The 19,178-nt window shown below is 49.6% G+C and overlaps 1 protein-coding gene across 2 annotated transcripts in view; it reads right to left on the reverse strand.

The window, feature by feature from the left end:
* The window catches only part of TAOK1 (TAO kinase 1), a 1,246,355-nt gene that overhangs the window by 741,038 nt on the left and 486,139 nt on the right, over positions 1-19,178 (reverse strand). For both annotated transcript variants that reach the window (XM_086955104.1, XM_086955103.1), the window contains exon 7: positions 16,876-16,989. In XM_086955104.1, the coding sequence (XP_086811230.1) occupies positions 16,876-16,989 (114 nt within the window). The remainder of the gene's footprint in view (positions 1-16,875; positions 16,990-19,178) is intronic.

Genomic DNA, 19,178 nt, shown 5'->3' on the forward strand with positions numbered 1-19,178 from the left:
ACTGGAGTGGAACCAGAGGCTGTCGTCGCGATCAGGTGAAGAGTGGACGCTTGACTCTGCAGCCACGTGGACCAGGTGGTGTCTTTGACGACCAGGATGGAGGCACGAGATGTCCCACGCAGGCTCTTGCTGTCGGCGGTGTCGGATCCGGATTTGGAGTCAACAGGCCTTGGCAAAGGCAACCCACGCGGTGAGTGGAAAAGACGTCTGGTGCGGACCAGGAGGGTCCGGGATGCCTCTCTTTTGCAAGGAAGCAAGGGCCAGTCTGCAGCAACCAGACCAGCAGTTTTGATGTCGTGGATCGTTGTCTAGGAGGCCACTAGCCAGTCGGCAAGTGACCAGACAACGTGTCGAGCAGCAAACAGGCAAAAGGGCCCCACGCAGATCTCGTGTATCCTGGAGGGCTGGTCTTCGGGCAGGAGCTGCTCGGGGCTGGGGCTTCTCAGTCCCCAAAGCACTTCGTCGAGGTTACCTCAGAAGTCGTGCTGGAAGCGAAGTGCAGTTTCTCCAAGATGGCCGGTCCCACGTGTCTCGTCGCACCCACGGATCTCAGCTGTGCTGCAGACGTAGGTAGAGGTTGAAGAGGTCTGGGAATCCGGGTCTCGTCGGGCTCTGAAGTCTGGATCCTCGAGGGAAGACGACAAAGTGAAGCCGCTAGACGCTGATGGTGCCTGCTTGTGCAGGGTGGACACTCCTTGCCCACAAGGGAGATTTCTTCAGTCTTCTGTGTAGAAAGTCGAAGTCCAGAGTTTCTTCTTGTAGAATTTCAGTTCAGGATTAATCTAATTTGGAATGGGACCAGCTCCTACCTTTATTCTCCTAAAGGGGGCTGTACTATCACTAGGTCCCAACTATGGGTGGGACCAGGAAGGGGGGTGGCTACACCCCCTATCCTTTGTCCGGTCTACGCCAGAGCAGGGGCTGGAGTACCCCAGCAACTGGTTTGAACCGGTGTATGCACAGGGCACCTTGTGTGCCCAAGGCATGTCTCATTCCTTTCAGCCCTGCCCTACCCAATACACAAAATCCTGTCTGGGGTGGTGCTAGCACCTCCCAAGGCAGGAAACCCTTTGTCCAAGCCTCCCTCGCTGGAAGGACTCCCAGCAGCAGGAGGTCAGACTTGTGTCTGTGGTGGCAGCATCCATTTTGTGATGCTGAGGCTCGAGTTAACTTTAACCGGGGTTCACGGTTACATACATGTTGTGTCCCTCTTAAAGGGTGGAATGCTACCCCCGTCGCCAGAATTGGCGAGGGGGTAGTATTCCAATTCGTATGACACCTTACTCAACATGTTTTGATAATGCTATGCCAAAGTTAGCAATAACCGCGAGGTTATAATGCACTTAAGAGTATATGGTATAGCGTTATCATGGGAACAGCTAAAGGACTTGGTTCCGAAAGCTGTAGAAAGGCTCAGCTCATGCCAAAGCACTATCTCACATAATTCCAAGCACTCCGCCTCAAGGATTGTTAAGGCCTGCCATAGGAGTGACTTATAGGAGTATATGTGTCCATTTTAGGTTTAGATATAGGTATACTATATCTAAAGCAAAGGGTGATTACACCACCTTGCCCCAGCTGATTGATCAGCCAGTTGTGTCAGATTTGGATGGCCAGCCAGGGGTGGCATAATACATGCTGCAGCCCCTGGTAGGCCTTGGGTTCACTTATGCCCTGGGTACCTATGGTACACTGTACAAAGACTTACAAGAGTGACCTAATACCAATTGGTAAATGCACCTACGGTACATGGATGTCAATTTAGAGAGACAACAGCTAGGCTGTGGGTCTGATTAGCAGGCCCACAGCCAGGCAAAGTCGTAAACCAGTGAAGCAAAAAGCAAAAATCTGGGGTGACCATAGGATTGCAGACCCTACTCTCCTACAATAAGGAGCCTCCATTGACTACCAATCAAGGTAAGGATCCAGTTTAAGGCCATGTGCCTGACTCACAGGGCCTTCTGGAAGAAGGGCCTGGTGTAAATCTAATCCATGATCACTCCCTATCAACCTCCCACAGATGTTCTTGTACATCGCTTTCCGCGCCAGGAAAACAGAGCCATGCTAGAGACCGACACTGGTGCCTTGAAACTAGAGCCCTCAAAAGGAGATACCTTAACCCTAGATATCGGTTCTCAGAACGGGGAATATGGGTGGGGCGGTGAGGAATCTAACATCAACTACTGTTTCTTACAGATAAATCGTTACCTAAGGTAAGTAACTTGTGCATCTAAAAGAAACAGGTTAGTGTTAGATTCCTTACCTTAGAATAGATACCCTAGCAATACCAACCCCGGTAGTGATCACATCAGAAAGTCCTGGAGAACAGAACGGATGAAAAAGCCATCTCTCCGGACTTGGGTGTCCAGGCAGTAGTGTCAAGCAAACATGTGCAGCGAGGCCCACGTAGCTGCCTGGCATACGTCCCCGACCCTGGGCCGTAGTACCCGCCGTGGCCCGAGTGGAATGGGCGCGTAGCCCCACAGGAGGCTCCTTCTAGGCCAAAGAGTAACAGACCTTGATGCACAAAACGACCCACCGAGAGATAGTCTGTTTGTGCACCGCCCGTCCCTTCTTAGCGCCCACGTAACCAACAAAGAGCTGGTCGTCCACCCGGAACTGGCGTGTGCGGTCTAGATAAAAGGATAGCACACGTTTTGGGTCCGGACCGTGGAGCCTCTCTTCCTCTTTCAAGGGATGCGGAAAGAAGGTGGGCAAGGTAATTGACTGCCCGATATGAAAGGCTGTAACCACCTTGGCAGGAAAGATGTACGAGTTCTCAAGACTACTTTGTCCGGATGGACAGAGAGGAAAGGAGGCTTAAAAGATAGAGCCTGGAGCTCACTCACTTTCTTGGCAGAGGTGATGGCAACCAGGAATGCAGTCTTAAGAGTCAGAAGACGAAGAGGGCAATTGTGAAATGGCTCAAAAGGAGCGCACATCAAATAGGTTAGAACAAGGTTCAAGTCCCACTGAGGCATCACAAAAGGAACAGGAGGAAACATGTGCATGATGCCTTTCAAGAATCTATTTACAACAGGGGACTTGAAAAGAGAAGGATGATCAGGAAGCCTCAAGAAGGCTGAAATGGCAGAGAGGTAGCCTTTGATAGTGCCCAGAGCAGAGCCCTACTGGACAAGAGAAAGAAGGAAGAGGAGAACCTCAGAAAGAGGGGCGGAATGCGGATCTACAGCCTTTGCTGTGCACCATGGCACAAATTTGTTCCACCTGCAGGCGTAAACCGATTTTGTGGAGGGACGCCTGGCTGGCAGAATCACATCACAGACTTCAGGAGGCAAGTCAATGGCCTCAACTGTCGGCGCTCAATCTTCACGCATGTAGGTGGAGACTAGGAAGGTTCGGGTGGAGGACCGTACCCTGCTGCTGCGACAGAAGTTCCTCCTGAAGAGGCAGACGAATCGGGGGATCGACTGACATGCTGAGTAGCTCGGGATACCAGTATCTTCGTGCCCAGTCCGGAGCCACAAGGATGACTTGGGCCTGGTCGCGCCGGATCTTCTTCAGCACTCTGGGCAAAAGTGGTATAGGCGGAAAGGCCTACAACAGACCGCGGCTCCACACGCGACGAAAAGCGTCTGAGCGTGCGCCGCCTTCGAAATTCCAACACGCAGAACTGATGACATTGCGAGTTCTCTTCTGTGGTGAATAGATATAACCAAGGCGCAGAGCCTCCTGACAAAGGGTCCACGACCACACCCCGCCCTGTTTGTTACAGTACCACATGGCGGTGGTGTTGTCCGTGAACACCTGCACTACACTTCCCCGGACAGAGGGAAAGAATGCTTTCAGTGCAAGCCGGATCGCCCGCAGCTCCAGAAGATTGATGTGGAGCCGGGACTCCGCCGGAGACAAGAGGCATTCGTCACAACTACGTGCTCCGGTTGGGGTAGGGAGAGGGGTCTGCTGCTGACCCAATCGCGGTCCGTGAGCCACCACTGCAACTGTCTCGCAGTGCCCTCCGAGATCCAGACGTGGTCGGACAGGTTACCCCGATGCTGGGCCCACTGAAACTTCAGGTCCCACTGCAGGGCCCGCATCTGCCACCTGGCGTGATGCACCAGAAGGATGCAGAAGGCCATCAGCCCCAGAAGCCGCAGCGTCAACCTGACAGACTCGGTATAAAGGCTAAAAGATCGGAATCAGAGCCTGAATATCCCGAACCAGCTGTTCGGGAGGATAAACCCGAAACGGTGCCGAGTCCAGAACCGCTCCGATGAAGAGGAGCTTCTGAGAGGGGCACAGGTGTGACTTCAGCACATTGATGGAGAACCCCCGCAGGTGCAGGAGGTCGGCCGTAGTTTGGAGATGGCTGACGACTGTCTGGGGCGAGCCCGCCTTCAACAACCAGTCGTCGAGATAGGGGAAGACTGAGACCCCTGATTTGAGCAGATGAGCTGCGACCACCGCCATCGCTTTCGTGAACACCCGAGGGGCGCTGGTAAGGCCAAAGAGGAGCACAATAAACTGAAAGTGCTTGTGGCCTACTGTGAACCGCAGGTAACGACAGTGGGCCGGCAGGACGGGGATATGGAAATGTGTCCTGCAAGTCCAACGCTACCATCCAGTCTCCAGGGTCTAGGGCAGCTAGAACCTGAGCTAAAGTCAGCATCTTGAACTTCTCCTTCCGGAGGAAGCCGTTGACGCTCCGGAGGTCCAAGATAGGGCGTAGGCCTCCTTTGCCCTTCTTGGGTTCCAGAAAGTAGTGGGAGTAGCAACCACGTCCTACTTCTGGCCCAGGAACGCGATTGACGGCCCCCTTGGCCAAGAGGGCCATAACTTCCTCCTGCAGAAGTTGCAAGTGATCTCCCGACATGCGGTGGCACTGAGGTGGCATGGCTGGAGGGGTCGTCTCGAAGGGGAGGGAGTAGCCCCTTCGGACAATTTACAGCACCCAACTGTCCGATGTGATGGTATGCGACTGCCCCCCACTGGCGTCGAATGGGCCTGAAAGCTTGGACTAGGAGGATTTTGAGGCCGATGCTGCGGGGCGGGTGTGGACTGACCTTGCGCTTTTCTCCGGCACCGCCTCGGCGGTTACCACGTTCACGACCGCGTTGAGGTTGGTTCTGCGGCCTGTGGCTAGCTGGACGTCCCTTCCTTGGCCACGAAAGGGGCGAAAAGTGGAATTTGCTGGCGATGGCCGAGGCCCAAGGACTTGGCCGTTACCCTGGAGTCCTTTAAACGCTCCAGCGCACTGTCCGCCGTGTCGCCAAAGAGCCGACGGCCATCAAAAGGCAGGTCCATAAGGTTGGCCTGGACATACCCCGAAAAGTTGACGGACCTCAGCCAGGCGTGGCGGCGAACCACCACTGTCGTTGCAATCGCCCTACCCAGCGAGTCCGTGGTATCAAGTCCACTCCGTATCGAATAGCGTGCTGCATCCCGCCCTTCTGATTGGCTGCCCTAGTCAACACCACGCTGTAAGCAGCCCCCTCCTCCGTAGCCACGGTAGGAGGGGAGACAAATCCAGTGTCGTGCAAAGTGTCCAGACCACTGGCCTTCCCCAGCTCGTCTGCCCAGTCCTGGCTCAACTGGCACTGCAGTGCCAGAGGGTCCTCAGACCCTTCCCAGTCCACCTCCTCATCCATCTCCTGATATTCAGGGAAAAATGATAAAGCCGGGTCGTCGGTGAATGGCTCACCGATCGGCGTCGAAGACTGCGCCAGGGGCGGCACGGGGCCGACGCCGGACCCAGACCCGGATCCAGATCGGGGCTGGAACAGGGGACGACGACGTCGTCCGGGGACGGCGTTGTGGGCGACACCGTAGGGGATGCGCCAGCGGAGGGGTCGAAAGGTCGACTGGCGACGTCCCAGATCCAGGCCTGGATCTTGTGGAGCCCTGCGGCGTTGGGACCAGAGTCGTCGACGGTGCCAGGGCCGAAGCAACAGACGGCGCCGGGGCCGGAGCCGCAGGCCCGCTGGGGCTCTCAGACGGACCCTCGGGCCCGAAGGCGCCTCAACAAGGCCCGACAGAGGGAAGTGAGTCCTCATGGCCACGAGGAAGTCTCGAATCTGCTTCGGTGACGCGTGCAGCCCAGGGACCGGCGGGTGTGGAGCTGGACGCGGCGCTTGCGGTTCCGGCAGAGCCGCGTGGGCGGTGTCGCCCGAATCCCCGGCTGCGTCTCGCAAGAGTCGGAAGAGCGATGACGCTTCTACGACTTCTTTTTCGAGTGCCTCGACTTACCTGAGGACTTTGAGCCAGACGAGTGGTGGTTACTCGTCGAGCGGCGATGACTGCTGCCCGGCAACGGGTCCCTCGACCTCCTCCTGGACCGGGACCTCGAGCGGCGCGGGCCGATTGCCGGAGCACGAGTCGCTTACGGGACTGCTCCCGCATAGCCTTCGAGGTCAAGGCCCGGCAGTCTGGGCACGACTTGTCATCGTGGTCGGCCCCAAATCAGTAAAGACACCGACGTGGGGGTCGGTCATCGACATCAAGCGGTGACAATCATCGCAAGGTTTAAACCTAGGCATCCCTACAGGCACCGCGAGTCGAAGATCGAAATAGATCAAAAAGTTAGTCAAAAAATTACTAAGAGTACTGCTCTTTCCGGATCTGCACTTGCTGGCACGGAAAAAAGAAGAACGGACGTCAGGGCGCGAGGGCGGTGTCTAAGTGGTCCGACGACATCATTCCGGCGATCACGACGCCGAAGACGGACTCGGAGCCGCAGACGACGCCTACCGACGCGCAGGGGTACTGCTACGCAAAACTTTCCGGATCCAATCTGACGCCTGGGGATATTCTAAGGTAAGGAATCTAACACTAACCTGTTTCTTTCAGATATTGTATTTATATAGGGCTTACTACACCTGACAAGGCGTTAAATCGCTTTTCGGCGAGTAGCACGCTACTCTGGAACACAAAAGAATTATTGGTGGATTAGTATAAGGAAATAGGAGCATAGCATTAGTATAGAGAGGTACAAGTTAATTTGAGCAGAAGACGAGAGTCTGTTCGTTAGATTGAATAGAGTAATGGAAGGATAGACGAGGGAAGAAAAACAGAAGTGATCATTGGGAGATCACAGTAGTAAGCTGAGGTCTATGATGAGTAAAGGATATATGGAGGAAGGAGGAACCGGTAGAAAGGTATTAGGGAGAAAGAATCAGTAGAAAAATAGGCTTGGGACGAGTCAAAGGGGAAATAGCATGAGGGAGAATTTAGTAGGGTTGTTTGGGAGATCATAGTAGTAAACTGATGTTTGGCGTGAGCCAGGAGGTGTAGAGGAGGGATAAGTCTGGGAAGGGTTATTTTGGGGATCATAGTAGCATTAGTAGACATGTTTTGTGATGAGAGAGTGAAGATAGATGATACATTGATAGAGGTGTAGAGTGATGGTAGGACAGAGTAAAGATTTCAAGAGTATTTTTGTATTTGTATGTTTTATTTGTGTGGAGTAATGAGAGGAAATATTGATGTAGTGGTTTTCTGTGAACGATTTGTATATGCAGTACTGCTGGTGAGTGGTATTTGAATAGTACAGGGGGTGATGTTTTAGAGAAGAGTGTGGTGGGTAAGAAGGGATGGACAAGAGTTATTTAGTGAGTGTTTGTGTTAGATTTGATCACTGGAATAGGTAATGTGTAAGGATTGTATTGTAGTGTGTAATTGGTCAAAAGAGGAGGCAGGTGTTGGCAGATGGTGTGATGAAAGTGTAAGTATTGTTTTTTTCAGGATAAAAGAGGATCTGTTAGGAGCAATTAGAGGATAGAGCTGGGGTTTTGTTTGAACCAGGAATGTATCTGGATGCATTTAAATGATGTATAATGTGGATTTGTGTTGTTTTGAGGATGTGTTACTGGTATAGGACAGAGTTGTGTTTTATGTGAGAATGCAGGTGTCATAGTGTTGTAGATGGAGTAGAATAGTGTGTAGGTGTGGTTTGTGGGATTTTGTAGAGGTTCAATACACACTGAAAGCTGTATGAGGTTTGTTTGTGGTGCATCAGTAGAATTCCTTTGCTGATAATGTGTTTGGATGTTCGATATAGAGGAGAGAATGGAAAATGTATTTCAGTGATGAACACTGTCCATATCTTTTTCCTGTGTATTCCATATCTATTGAATAAGGTGTTCCAGGCTTCGCGCAGGCAGCACAGAATTATTCAAGGTATGTGACTATCAATAAAGATTCTAAGATGCAGAAAAAAAGTAAATACAGGAGTCTATCAATGCTCGTACGCATTGGCAACTAAGGGAAGAGTAACTAAACCTTGTGCCTCGAAAGACGACTTCTGAGAAAAACAACTTGCAAACATCCAAGCCTAACACTAGATAGCAGGAGCATGGACAGCATAAGTATCTACAGCAACACATGCTACAAACATTTATTTTTGTGTCTTTCCTATACCTAAGGCCAACAGATGAAAGTCGCATTGTCCATCTTCAAAAGTGTTCATGGCGGATTAATCTGGTTTTGGGAAACAGATCTATAATTACTTTTCAAATTAAACCTTTTTCTGATGTGCCTTTTGAAGACTGAATAAGCAATAGCAAAGCCAACAGTTCTTGTGTTTCAGACTTACTGGCTCTGCCACTGCCTGTTCAATTTCTACAGCACTTGCAAAAATGATGTTGTACAGCATTGGCAAAAATGCTGATGCTGTACAGTATGAACGAAAGGAAAAAAAGGTGCAACAGCTTTCATATCTACTTGCAAAAAAGTAAAACGAAAGGAATATGCTACTTACCAGTATGCATCTGTTCTTGGCATGTAGGGCTGCTGACATTCATATCAGTGAAGTAGTGTGGCTCACTGGTTAGAGGCGGCAGACCCGAGAGCAGAGGACGGCCCGGGACCAGGGTTCGATTCCCGGCGGGCAGGTTTCTGGACCAGGGTCAGCGGACTCGATAATTCTCTTGCCTCGGTGCCCACTCTGATCAGCGATCACACTCGGCAACTCTGGGCATTAGCTTGCCTCATCTTCACTAACGGCCCCACCAGACCGCCGGGGATGCCTGGTCTCACCCTGGAGATACCCATTAAGGGACCATCTCTCAGGGAAGCCAGGAAGGGTTTCGCAGCGGTCGAAGCGCCTTGGGACCCTCCGGGTAAGTAGTGCGCTATATAAATGCCTATACATACATACATACATACATATCTGTGCATAGATCGCCGCCTAGTGTTGGGTCCGGATGATTGCACATTGTTGTCCTGGAAGAGTCTTCGAAGTATCACGAGATAGGTGGCTCCTCCTCTGGACTACAGTGCGCATGGGCATCCTCTCAATCCTCACATTGTTTTTCGCCATTGTGGCAGAGATGGAGTGTGATACAGTAAGAGATGTCCATGCAAGAAAGTAAGAGTAAGAAAGAATGCTACAGCTGCGACAGGCACCGGGGAGGAGGGTGGGCGATATGAATGTCAGCAGCCCTACATGCCAAGAACAGATGCATACTGGTAAGTAGCATATTCCGTTCGAGGCATGTGAGCTTCTGAATTCATATCTGTGCATAGAATGTATAGCAGTCTCTCCCTTAGCGGTGGCTAGCTGTGCCAGCTGCAGCAGTCTGAAAAAGAGTTTTGAGAACAGCCTGTCCTACAGCTGCTTGGAGTGTACATCTACGCAGTAGTGTTTGGTAAATGTATGTATGGTTGTCCATGTGGCTGCTCTACATATTTCCTCTAGAGGAATGTTCCCTAGGAAAGCCATGGATGCTCCCATTTTGCGTGTGGAATGCGCTCTTGGGGGCACTGTTAAAGTACGTTTAGCTTTAATGTAACATATTTGGATGCATTTAACTATCCATCTAGCTAAACCTTTTCTTGAAATAGGGTTACCTTTGTGCTGTGGTGAAAAGGCAACGAACAACTGTTTCGTCTTCCTGAAATCTTTTGTCCTGTCTACGTAATATAGGAGAGCTCTCTTAACATCCAGTGTGTGCAGGGCTCTTTCAGTACTGACTGTGGATTTGGGAAGAACACTGGCAGTTCTATTGTTTGATTGATGTGGAAGTGTGATATCACTTTGGGCATGAATTTAGGGTTTGTCCGAAGCACGACCCTATTTGCGTGAATTTGAATGAATGGCTCTTGAATAGTTAGGGCTTGCAGCTCGCTAACTCTTCTAAGCGAAGTAATGGGTACGAGAAAAGCCACCTTCCATGTTAAAAATTTTATCTCACAGGAGTGTAATGGCTCAAAAGGTGGTCCCATCAGTCTGGTTAAAACAACATTTAGGTTCCAGACAGGTGAAGGTGGGTGGCTTGGGGGAATCATTTGTTTGAGGCCCTCCATGAATGCCTTAATTGCAGGCACTCTGAACAATGAAAGGTGCTGCCTGTTCTGAAGGTAAGCGGCTATGGCTGCTAAGTGTATCCGTATAGGCTAGATTGCAGCGGTGTAAGTGCAAAAGATAGCATATGATATTTTGAATGGACGCATCTAATGGGTTTATGTCGTTATTACAATAAATGACAAAATGTTTCCACTTTGACGCATAGCAAGCTCTTGTTGTAGGCTTTCTTGCTTCCCTGATAATGTTCATGCAGTCAGGAGGTAAGTTGAGGTAGCCGAACTCTAGGACCTCAGGAGCCAGATTGCAAGGTTCAGCTGCTGCGGATCTGGGTGCTGAATGTCTCCATGGCTCTGCATTAAGAGGCTGGGTGTTAGACGTAGTCTTTGATGGGGCACCGCGGAAAGTTCTCGGAACGTGGTGTACCACGGTTGCCTTGCCCATGTTGGAGCAACTAGGATTAGCGTCATGGAATGCTGGCGCAATTTGCGTGCCACCAGCGGTATCAACGGTGCTGGTGGAAAAGCGTATGCAAATTTGCCTGACCAGTTCATCCATATCGCATTGCCCTGTGACTGCGGGTGTGGGAACCTTGCGGCGAAGGATCGGCATTTTGCGATTTCTTTTAAGGCGAACAGGTCTATTTCTGGCTGTCCCCACTGTTGGAAGTATGGTTGAAGCCCTGAGGGGTGAATCTCCCACTCGTGCACTTGCTGGCTGTGTCTGCTGAGCAGATCCTCTATCTGATTGTCCTTGCCTGGGAGGTGTTCCGCCATGAGAAAAATTTTTCCCTGGATGGCCCATCCACACTTTTTGTGCCAGATGCGACAGCTGTGGAGAGTGTGTTCCTCCCTGTTTCTGTAGGTAGTACATCGCAGTCATGTTGTCCGTCTGGATCAACACGGTTTTGTTGCAGAGATGTACCTTGAAAGCTTTGATTGCCATAAAAATTGCCATCAGCTCTAGCAGGTTGATGTGCAGTTTCTTCTGCTGCATGGTCCATAGGCCCTGTACTGTGTGGTGGAGAACATGGGCTCCTCACCCTATCAGGGATGCGTCCGTTGTTAGCACAATTTGTGGGAAAGGCTCCTGGAACAGTCGCCCCTGGCAAAGGTTTTGTGGTTTCCACCAATGCAGAGAGTTGTATGCACGACTGGTCACCAACACTAGGTCGTTTAATTGTCCCAGAGCCCGGTTCCACTGCCGTGCTAGGCACTCCTGCAGCGGACGCATGTGAAGTCTTGCATGAGGGACTATGAAGATGCACGAGGACATCGTGCCTATTAGTTGCATAAACACTCGGGCTGGGAGTGAGTGTTGTGGCCTGAACTTCTAGATGAGCGTTTGGATGCTGTTTATCATGGCAGGATTTGGTTGTGCTTTTGCTGCCAGAGTGTCTATTGTTCACCCAGATACTGCTGCATGTGGGCAGGCTGGAGATGGGATTTGTTGTAGTTCAGCGAGAAACCTAGACTGTGCAGGAGGTGAATAGTGCGCGACATGTGGCTGGCACATTGCTGGGCTGACTGTGCTTGTATTAGCCAATCGTCCAGATATGGATAGACATGTATATGCTGTCTTCTGAGGTGTGCAGCTACTGTCGCTAGGCACTTGAACACCCTTGGGGCTTTTGTCACCCCAAAAGGGAGCACCTTAGATGGTAGTGCTGCTTTAGAATTGTAAACCTGAGATATTTCCTGTGTGCTGGGTGTATAGGCATATGGAAATATGCAATATTTGAGGTCCAATGTTGCGAGGGAGTCTCCTTGACGCAACAGTGGCAACATCTGCTGCAGAGTGATCATGTGGAAATGCTCTGATGAGATGTATTGGTTTAGGGGCCTGAGGTCTAAAATTGGTCTGAGAGACCCGTTCTTTTTGGGGATTAGAAAGTACAGAGAGTACACCCCTGTACCTTGGTGTTCTAAGGGTACTAGTTTTATGGCCCCCTTTTGTAGCATGCTGATGACTTCCTGCTGCAATAAGTGTAGGTGTTCTGCGGACAAAGGACGTTGTCTTGGGGGTATGTTGGGTGGGGTGGAGATTAACTCTAGGATATAGCCATGCTGTATAATTTGCCTCACCCACCTGTCTGTAGTTATGTTTTTCCAGACTGGCAGGAACTGCTGTAGTCTTCCCCCGACCGGTGTTAAATGGTCTGGGGGCAGTGACAAGAAGTCACTGTTTGGTGTTGGTGGAGGATCTGGAGCTGTTATTTCCTCGTCCTCTACCCTTGGTGTTATTGCCACGGTATCCACCCCTACTGTTCTTGTTGTAGGTGTTTTGCGTGTTGCCTTTATTGTAAGAGGTTTGCTGTGTTGAGGCTCCTCTAACAGCTCCTCTGTTGCCGGAGCGACGAAAGGAACCGCCTCTATATTGCTGTGACTGCAAGGCACCCATAGACTTGGCTGTCTCGGTGTCCTTTTTCATTTTGTCCAGTATTGTGTCCACATCACGACCAAATAAATAGTCAGGGTTAACAGGTTGATTAAGTAAAGTGGTTTGAACTTCATTTTTAAACCCAGAGATGCGTAGCCACGCATGCCTTCTGAACATGACACTGGTGTTGATAGCCCTGGCTGCTGTGTCTGCTGCATCTAAAGCACATTTGATGGATGCGTTAGATATGAGCTTTCCTTCTTGTATCAGGAATTCTGCCTGTTCCTTATAAAGGTCTGGTAGATGTTGGAAGATTTGATCCAGTGTGTCATAGTGCGCCCTGTCATATCTGGCTAACAGGGCTTGCGAGTTTGCAATTCTCCATATGCTAGCTGCTTGAGCACCCACCCTTTTGCCTGAGGCCTCCAGAATTTTGGACTCTTTGTCTGGAGGTGGAGCGTCGCCAGAGGTTTGAGAATTAGCACGTTTACGTGCATTGGAGACGACTAAAGAGTCCAAAAGCAGTTGTCCCTTAATGTATGTAGGGTCAACCGTGGCTGGCCTGTATTTTCTCTCTATCCTAGGGTTAATGACCTGCGCCCTGGTTGTGTCTTTAAATATATCCCCTGCATGTTTAAGCACCCCTTTTAGCATTGGCAATGTTTTGACGTTTTTCTCAGAGGTGCTGAAAGTGTCAAAGAGGAAGTCTTCATCAATGGGATCTGCATGCATGTCCACATAGTGAATATATGCTGCCCTTTCTATTAGTGCGTTGAAGGCAGCTGTGTCCTCTGTAGGCGATGTTTTAACAGGGTATGCAGTATTGTCAGGAATTGTCTGAGAGTCTCCAGGATCTACAGGGTCAGTCCATGGCTGAGTTTGTGTGTCCTGGTCATTATCCATCGGATAATTATACTGGTCATTGTCCTCATACTCCCCATAGTCATCTGTGCGTGTGGGCGAGTACATATAAGTCTCCTGCACATATGGTTTGATAGTTTCAAAGAGAACTGGAGATGTTGAGGTGTCTCTTTTCCTCTTTAGAGGTATTTTGTAGGACTCAGCGTTAGTTTCAGGCCTGATTTTTCTTTTTAATAGGGTAACCTTCCCAGTATCGGGGTCAACATACAGTTTGGACTGTTTTTCAGCTGACGGATCATGTTCTTCAGGTTCTGTAGCTCTTTCCCCCAATCTTGGCCTTTTTGTCTGGGTCGGTTCGAATCTGCTATCTTGTTCGACCATCCCCGTCTTGACGTGCGGAGGAAGTCCGAATTTTATCGGTCCGAGAGACTTTGGTTGTTGGACCGTTTTAGTAGACTGTATGATCTTTTCTGTAGCCGTGGTAATCGATCCGACTGTTTTTGGTTGTTCGATAGCCATCCTCTGGCCCGGTGTCTACTTCGGAGCTTGCTGCTTGGGAGCGATGTTTTGTTCCCTTGGTTTGACGGAGCCCTTCGGCTCGAGTCTTGATTTTGGCTTAAGTGTCTTTGTGTGCCCTTGCTTCGGTTGTTCGACTCGTAGTTTGGGATTGACAACCGTTGTCCGTTCGAGTCCTTTCTTTGTGTTGCTAGGCGTCGACGTCTATGTCGTCGGCCTTCAGCTTAATCGCGGACATAGGAGTAGTGGCTCTGGCCTCGACAACCTTTGCATGCGACCTCGACGGGTCGACAACCTGTTTTTGTTTGGTCGGCTTCGACGGATCCGCCATTTTCGGTCCGTAGAATGGGATGTCGATCAGTTTCTGTTTTTGTTTGGTTGCTATCACTTTCGGTTTCGATTTTTCCAAAGTTTGGTAATGTCGCACCGATGGCTCTTGTATTATATTCTTAGCCGGGCTTAACTGCGGGGCTATAGAATTGGCGTTTTGATCTTGGCTAAGGCCTTCCGGCGATGCCTCGACCTGAGCCTCTGGATTTGAACCTGCGAATATATTGGGCTCTGTACTCACGGTCGGCCCAGTGTCCTCGCCGGAGTCGTCCTCGACGGCTCATATGCCTGGTTCGTCGTCCCCTACCTCGATGAGGTCTTCCTCGTCATCGACGTAGTAGTTGGAGTCGTGTTCTGACCCCTGCTCCGACTGCTGATTCGAGTCTTCAGTCTCGACGACCTCTTCGTCGTCCTCAAAGATATTCTCTGGCTCAGGCGCTGACCTCTGCATCGTCTGCCTCGCCGCACGTCGAACCCAAAGAGTCTTTTTTGAGCGAAATTGAGCACAAGCTAAGCAGTCGGCTTTGTTGTGTTCAGGAGATAAACACTTATTACAGTCTGGGTGTTTATCAATGTGTGGGTATTTAGAGTTACAGTTGGGGCATCGCTTGAAAGGACTTTGTTCCATCGACGATTGGCCCTGGTGTCGAGAAGGCCACGAGGCCCGATTCGACGTCCTCAGTAGGAAGAACAGGAATAAGTTGTTGGTACCGATCGAAGATACAATACCGACGCCCCGAAGGCCTTATGGCCTTTAGAAAGTTATAAAGCTATTTCCGTACTCCGAGTAACGAAAGTACATCCGAACCCAATGGCGGAAAAAAACAATCTGAGGATGGAGAGGATGCCCATGCGCACTGTAGTCCAGAGGAGGAGCCACCTATCTCGTGATACTTCGAAGACTCTTCCAGGACAACAGTGTGCAATCATCCGGACCCAACACTAGGCGGCGATCTATGCACAGATATGAATTCAGCAGCCCACATGCCTCGAACCAGTAAATTTCTGAAAAAAGACAATGTCCCATGTTGTTTCAGTAGAAAACCATATAAATCTACAGACGCTTCAAGAATAGAGGACAGACTATGCAGGACATCTTCATACTGTAACCTTATCTGCTGACAGCACACAAGGAAAACAGCCCATGAAGGCACGTCAAACCCACTGCCACCTTTTATAAACCAAGAACACAACTAGTATAAACACAACACATTCTTAGCCTGAACACAGACTAGGAAACCATGTGATGCCATACCAACAAAGCCTGCAGAGCATAAACAAATACAAGGTCTACAATATCACATAAGTCTGGTTGCAAGCAAAGGAATCGGTGTGCGTCTGGAATGGACAGACCCTCTGCTGTAACGCCCTGCTGCATGAGCACTACAGCTCATCCAAGAAGAGTATCAGCTGCCGATAGCACAGCTGCAGCGCCCCAGACCACGGACCATAAACAAAACTCCCTTGTTCCTGGAGCAGGAAAAAAGATCTGCAGGCCTCGGTGCCCCCATACTTTAGTGCAAGCATGGTGAATGGGCAGCTTTGTTTGACGGGAGGGGGAATAAAGCTGCTCAACTACCCTGCAAACTTACCGGAGTCAGGAAAAAGTCCAACACATACTGCAGATTGTAGGAGCACAGTGGCTTTGAGCATGGGTTCTTGAGGTGAGACCACGGTAGGAACAGGGCCCTCCTCTCAAGCAACATGGAGTGCAGGTGGTAGGAAGAGGGAAGGACACAGACAACATATAGTAGTTGGGGAGAAGAACACAGACAAGAGAAAACAAAATAAACAGGGGGCGAAGCACAGGGGCAAGAAAGAATGGGCGAAGCACAAAGATGAGAAAGCACAGGAGTAAAAGCCAGAGATGAGAGCAAAATGGTGCGATCAGGGGAGGGAAGCATACAAGGAAGACAGCGGGGAAAACACACGCACTCTCAAAGGGTGCTTAAGTAAAAAGAAAAGAGTAGCTCCTTAAAAGTAAGGAGTGGAAGGACAAAAGTAAAAAGGGTATGCTTCAGGGGAGGGACAGGCGCAAAATGAGAAAGGTCAGCGATCAAGTAAGAAGCAGGCAAATAAGTGACAATAAATTCAACCAATGGGTGGGCTTTAAACCACACTAAGATCCTGAAATGGTGACAATAGGTCACGTGGTAGGCTTGTCCTAAAAATGATTTCTGCATTATAGGCATGAAAAACAGGCATGCCTTTCAAGAAGGATGAGAGTCATTAGGTTCTAAAGCAGCAGAGGGTTTTAGCAGTACACACATATTACTGACTTTTTGACATATCTGTGGAATCAACATAAAATAGAAAAGGGTCTTGTTCATAACATAATACAACAAATAAGAGTACTGATATAGGTGGCATTCAAACCAAATGCTCCTAAATTTTACAAAAACTGCTAACTCAATTAATTTGCCAAGATAAAGTAGAGACCTTGAGTAATTTGAAGCAACCAAAATTGGTAGAGCTGTGAACATCTACAAGCATGTGAAGAAAGTGTATTACTCAGACAGCTTTCCTACCAATATGGTGTCCCCACAAAGGAATTGGCAGGAGATGCTATTGATGCTGATCCAAAGTCTGCAAGTTTCACCTGGCCAGGCTCCGTTAAGAGGATGTTTCCAGCTTTAATATCTCTGGACAGAAAAAGAAAGAGAAATAATTTGTACAAGTCTAGTTGACATATGTTCCACTAAAAACAGCCATCACTGCACAAGAACAGATGTCAAGGCCTGGGATAAAGTTTATTTCCTGTCATACTGTAGCAGTTGAGACCATTTCTATTATAGTTCAGGACATTGCTACGATGCCTGTGTGCGTGTTTTTATGTGAATTACAAGTAACTCCAGCAAAATGTATTCCTCAAAAGTATCAAAGGCAATCAACAGAGTTAAGTACTCAGCAAGTCTTTGTCCATAATAGTAGCCTATCAGTTTCAGTACTGAAACAGTCTTCCCAAGGATTATTTTTCAAAGGTGAACTGGATGCAGTGTTTGGTTACACATTTCTCTGCAACTTTTGGAAGGGAAAGGGAGGTTTGAGACAGGGCAAAAATGGTTTCGAATCTGAGCATGATGTGGCTTTTTTCAATTGATGTTTCACTTTACCGGTTTTGAGACAGCCTGGCAACATCCCATAGGCTAGCCTAACACAAAGCATATTGGTATCTTGTTACTTCTGCATGTGTAGCTGGGATGCCTTCAAAGAAGTGGTTACACCATATAGATTAGTGATAGTATTGATTAACTTCTCCTGTGATGTCTCAGTAAATTTCAGCCAATTTGAGGAGAATTTTTGCATGGAGTCAGTAGAGGATGGAATTGAAATGTAAAATGTGCCAAGTTTTCACAGAAAAATATGAAAATTCATCTTTTTTTCCAGATCAGAAACAATAAGCCATGGGGGAGTACTGGATGTTTGTGTAAATCTGAAACAGTTGTTTGGATTGTTCTTCGTTCGAGTTTTAATAAAAGTGTATTTAGATGAAAAAATATTTTGTATGTAGTATTTGAAAATTAGGTTAGTAACCCTGGTGGCATGCAGTTTAGCCTCTGGAACCGACTGGTTCTGTGAAGGCTTTGTTGTAAAGTTTTACAGCATCAGCAAGATGCAGTGCAGCAAGGGCAAAAATAAAAAAAAATAAAAGTGGACTGTTGCAGTCACCAATTTTTTAAGTTACTGATCCAAGATGGACTGGTAAATAAAGAGTTATAAAGCAGTTTTCTTTTTTCAAGGTGAAGGAGACGCTTTACAAACTCATCACACACAATGGACATTGACGCATAAGAAGAGTCAGCAGCCACAAAAACAACCGCTTACCAGAACTGTCTGAAAGAGGTCCACTAGGAAGATTAGCAACTTCTGCAATGTCCAATTTTCACGAAAGTTGGAGACCGCAAATCCACTCCTTCCCTTCTGCTACAACCAGAGTACGCTGCACTTCGTGGTACAATGCCTGTACGGCAAGAATGTTTTAATAATGTATGGCTCGCTTTTAGCGGCCACCTTCTATATCAACAAAATGTATGATCAATAAAGGTATACACACAATGTGCCTCTTTAAAAAGGTGGTACAGGGGGCGTGGCCAAGATGGCAGCGGAGTAGAACGTGCTTCTGAGTCCCTCCGGTGCCACGAGTTTATAAGCCTTGTCCAGCAACCTCTTGGGGTCCCCATCCACCCGTGATTCTATCCCGCCTGGTATCCCGTTGTTGCATAGGATCAGCTGGCGGTCCCATTTCGCCCGCCGAATCGGTGTTTCGCCGCGGCTAACGGAGCGGCCTGTAGCGCGGCGGAGTCTGGGTACCAGTGTGGGCCCTGGCGGCAGGAGAGCCTGAGTTGGAGGGTGCGGCGAAGCAGAGCAGCTGCCCGGACAGGGGCCAGCGGAATCGACGCCTCTGTTTGCCGTGGGCAGCGGGAGAAAGTGCCAGGAGGTGCAGCGACAGCGATCCCCGGCGCCCGTGAGTGTGTGGTGCAGTAAGCAGGCGCCGGGTTCGGAGGGCAGAGGCTCGGCGACGCTGCCCACTCGAGGCCGGGGTTTCTGGGCCTGCCATCCCGGTGAAGCTTGTGGATCCCCCGCAGCGCTGATACTGGTGCTGACAACAGCGCGTCCTGATGTGCGACTGAGGAGGTGAGAGGCAGCGGGGGTGGAGGTGCCTTGCGGCCTGCAGAGCAGTGGTCGGTGTTTGGCAGACACCCTAGAGGCAGTCCACGGAGGGGGCGGCCCGTTGTGCCACCTGTGCGACCAACCTGGTTGGTCAAGCACGTCGTATAGCCCTTACACTGCCCCCCGCATGTGCTTGCTGCCTGAGGTGGGGCCTCTGGAG

Source organism: Lissotriton vulgaris, chromosome 2_1 (assembly GCF_964263255.1).
Source record: "Lissotriton vulgaris chromosome 2_1, aLisVul1.2, whole genome shotgun sequence".
NCBI classification, from domain to species: domain Eukaryota; kingdom Metazoa; phylum Chordata; class Amphibia; order Caudata; family Salamandridae; genus Lissotriton; species Lissotriton vulgaris.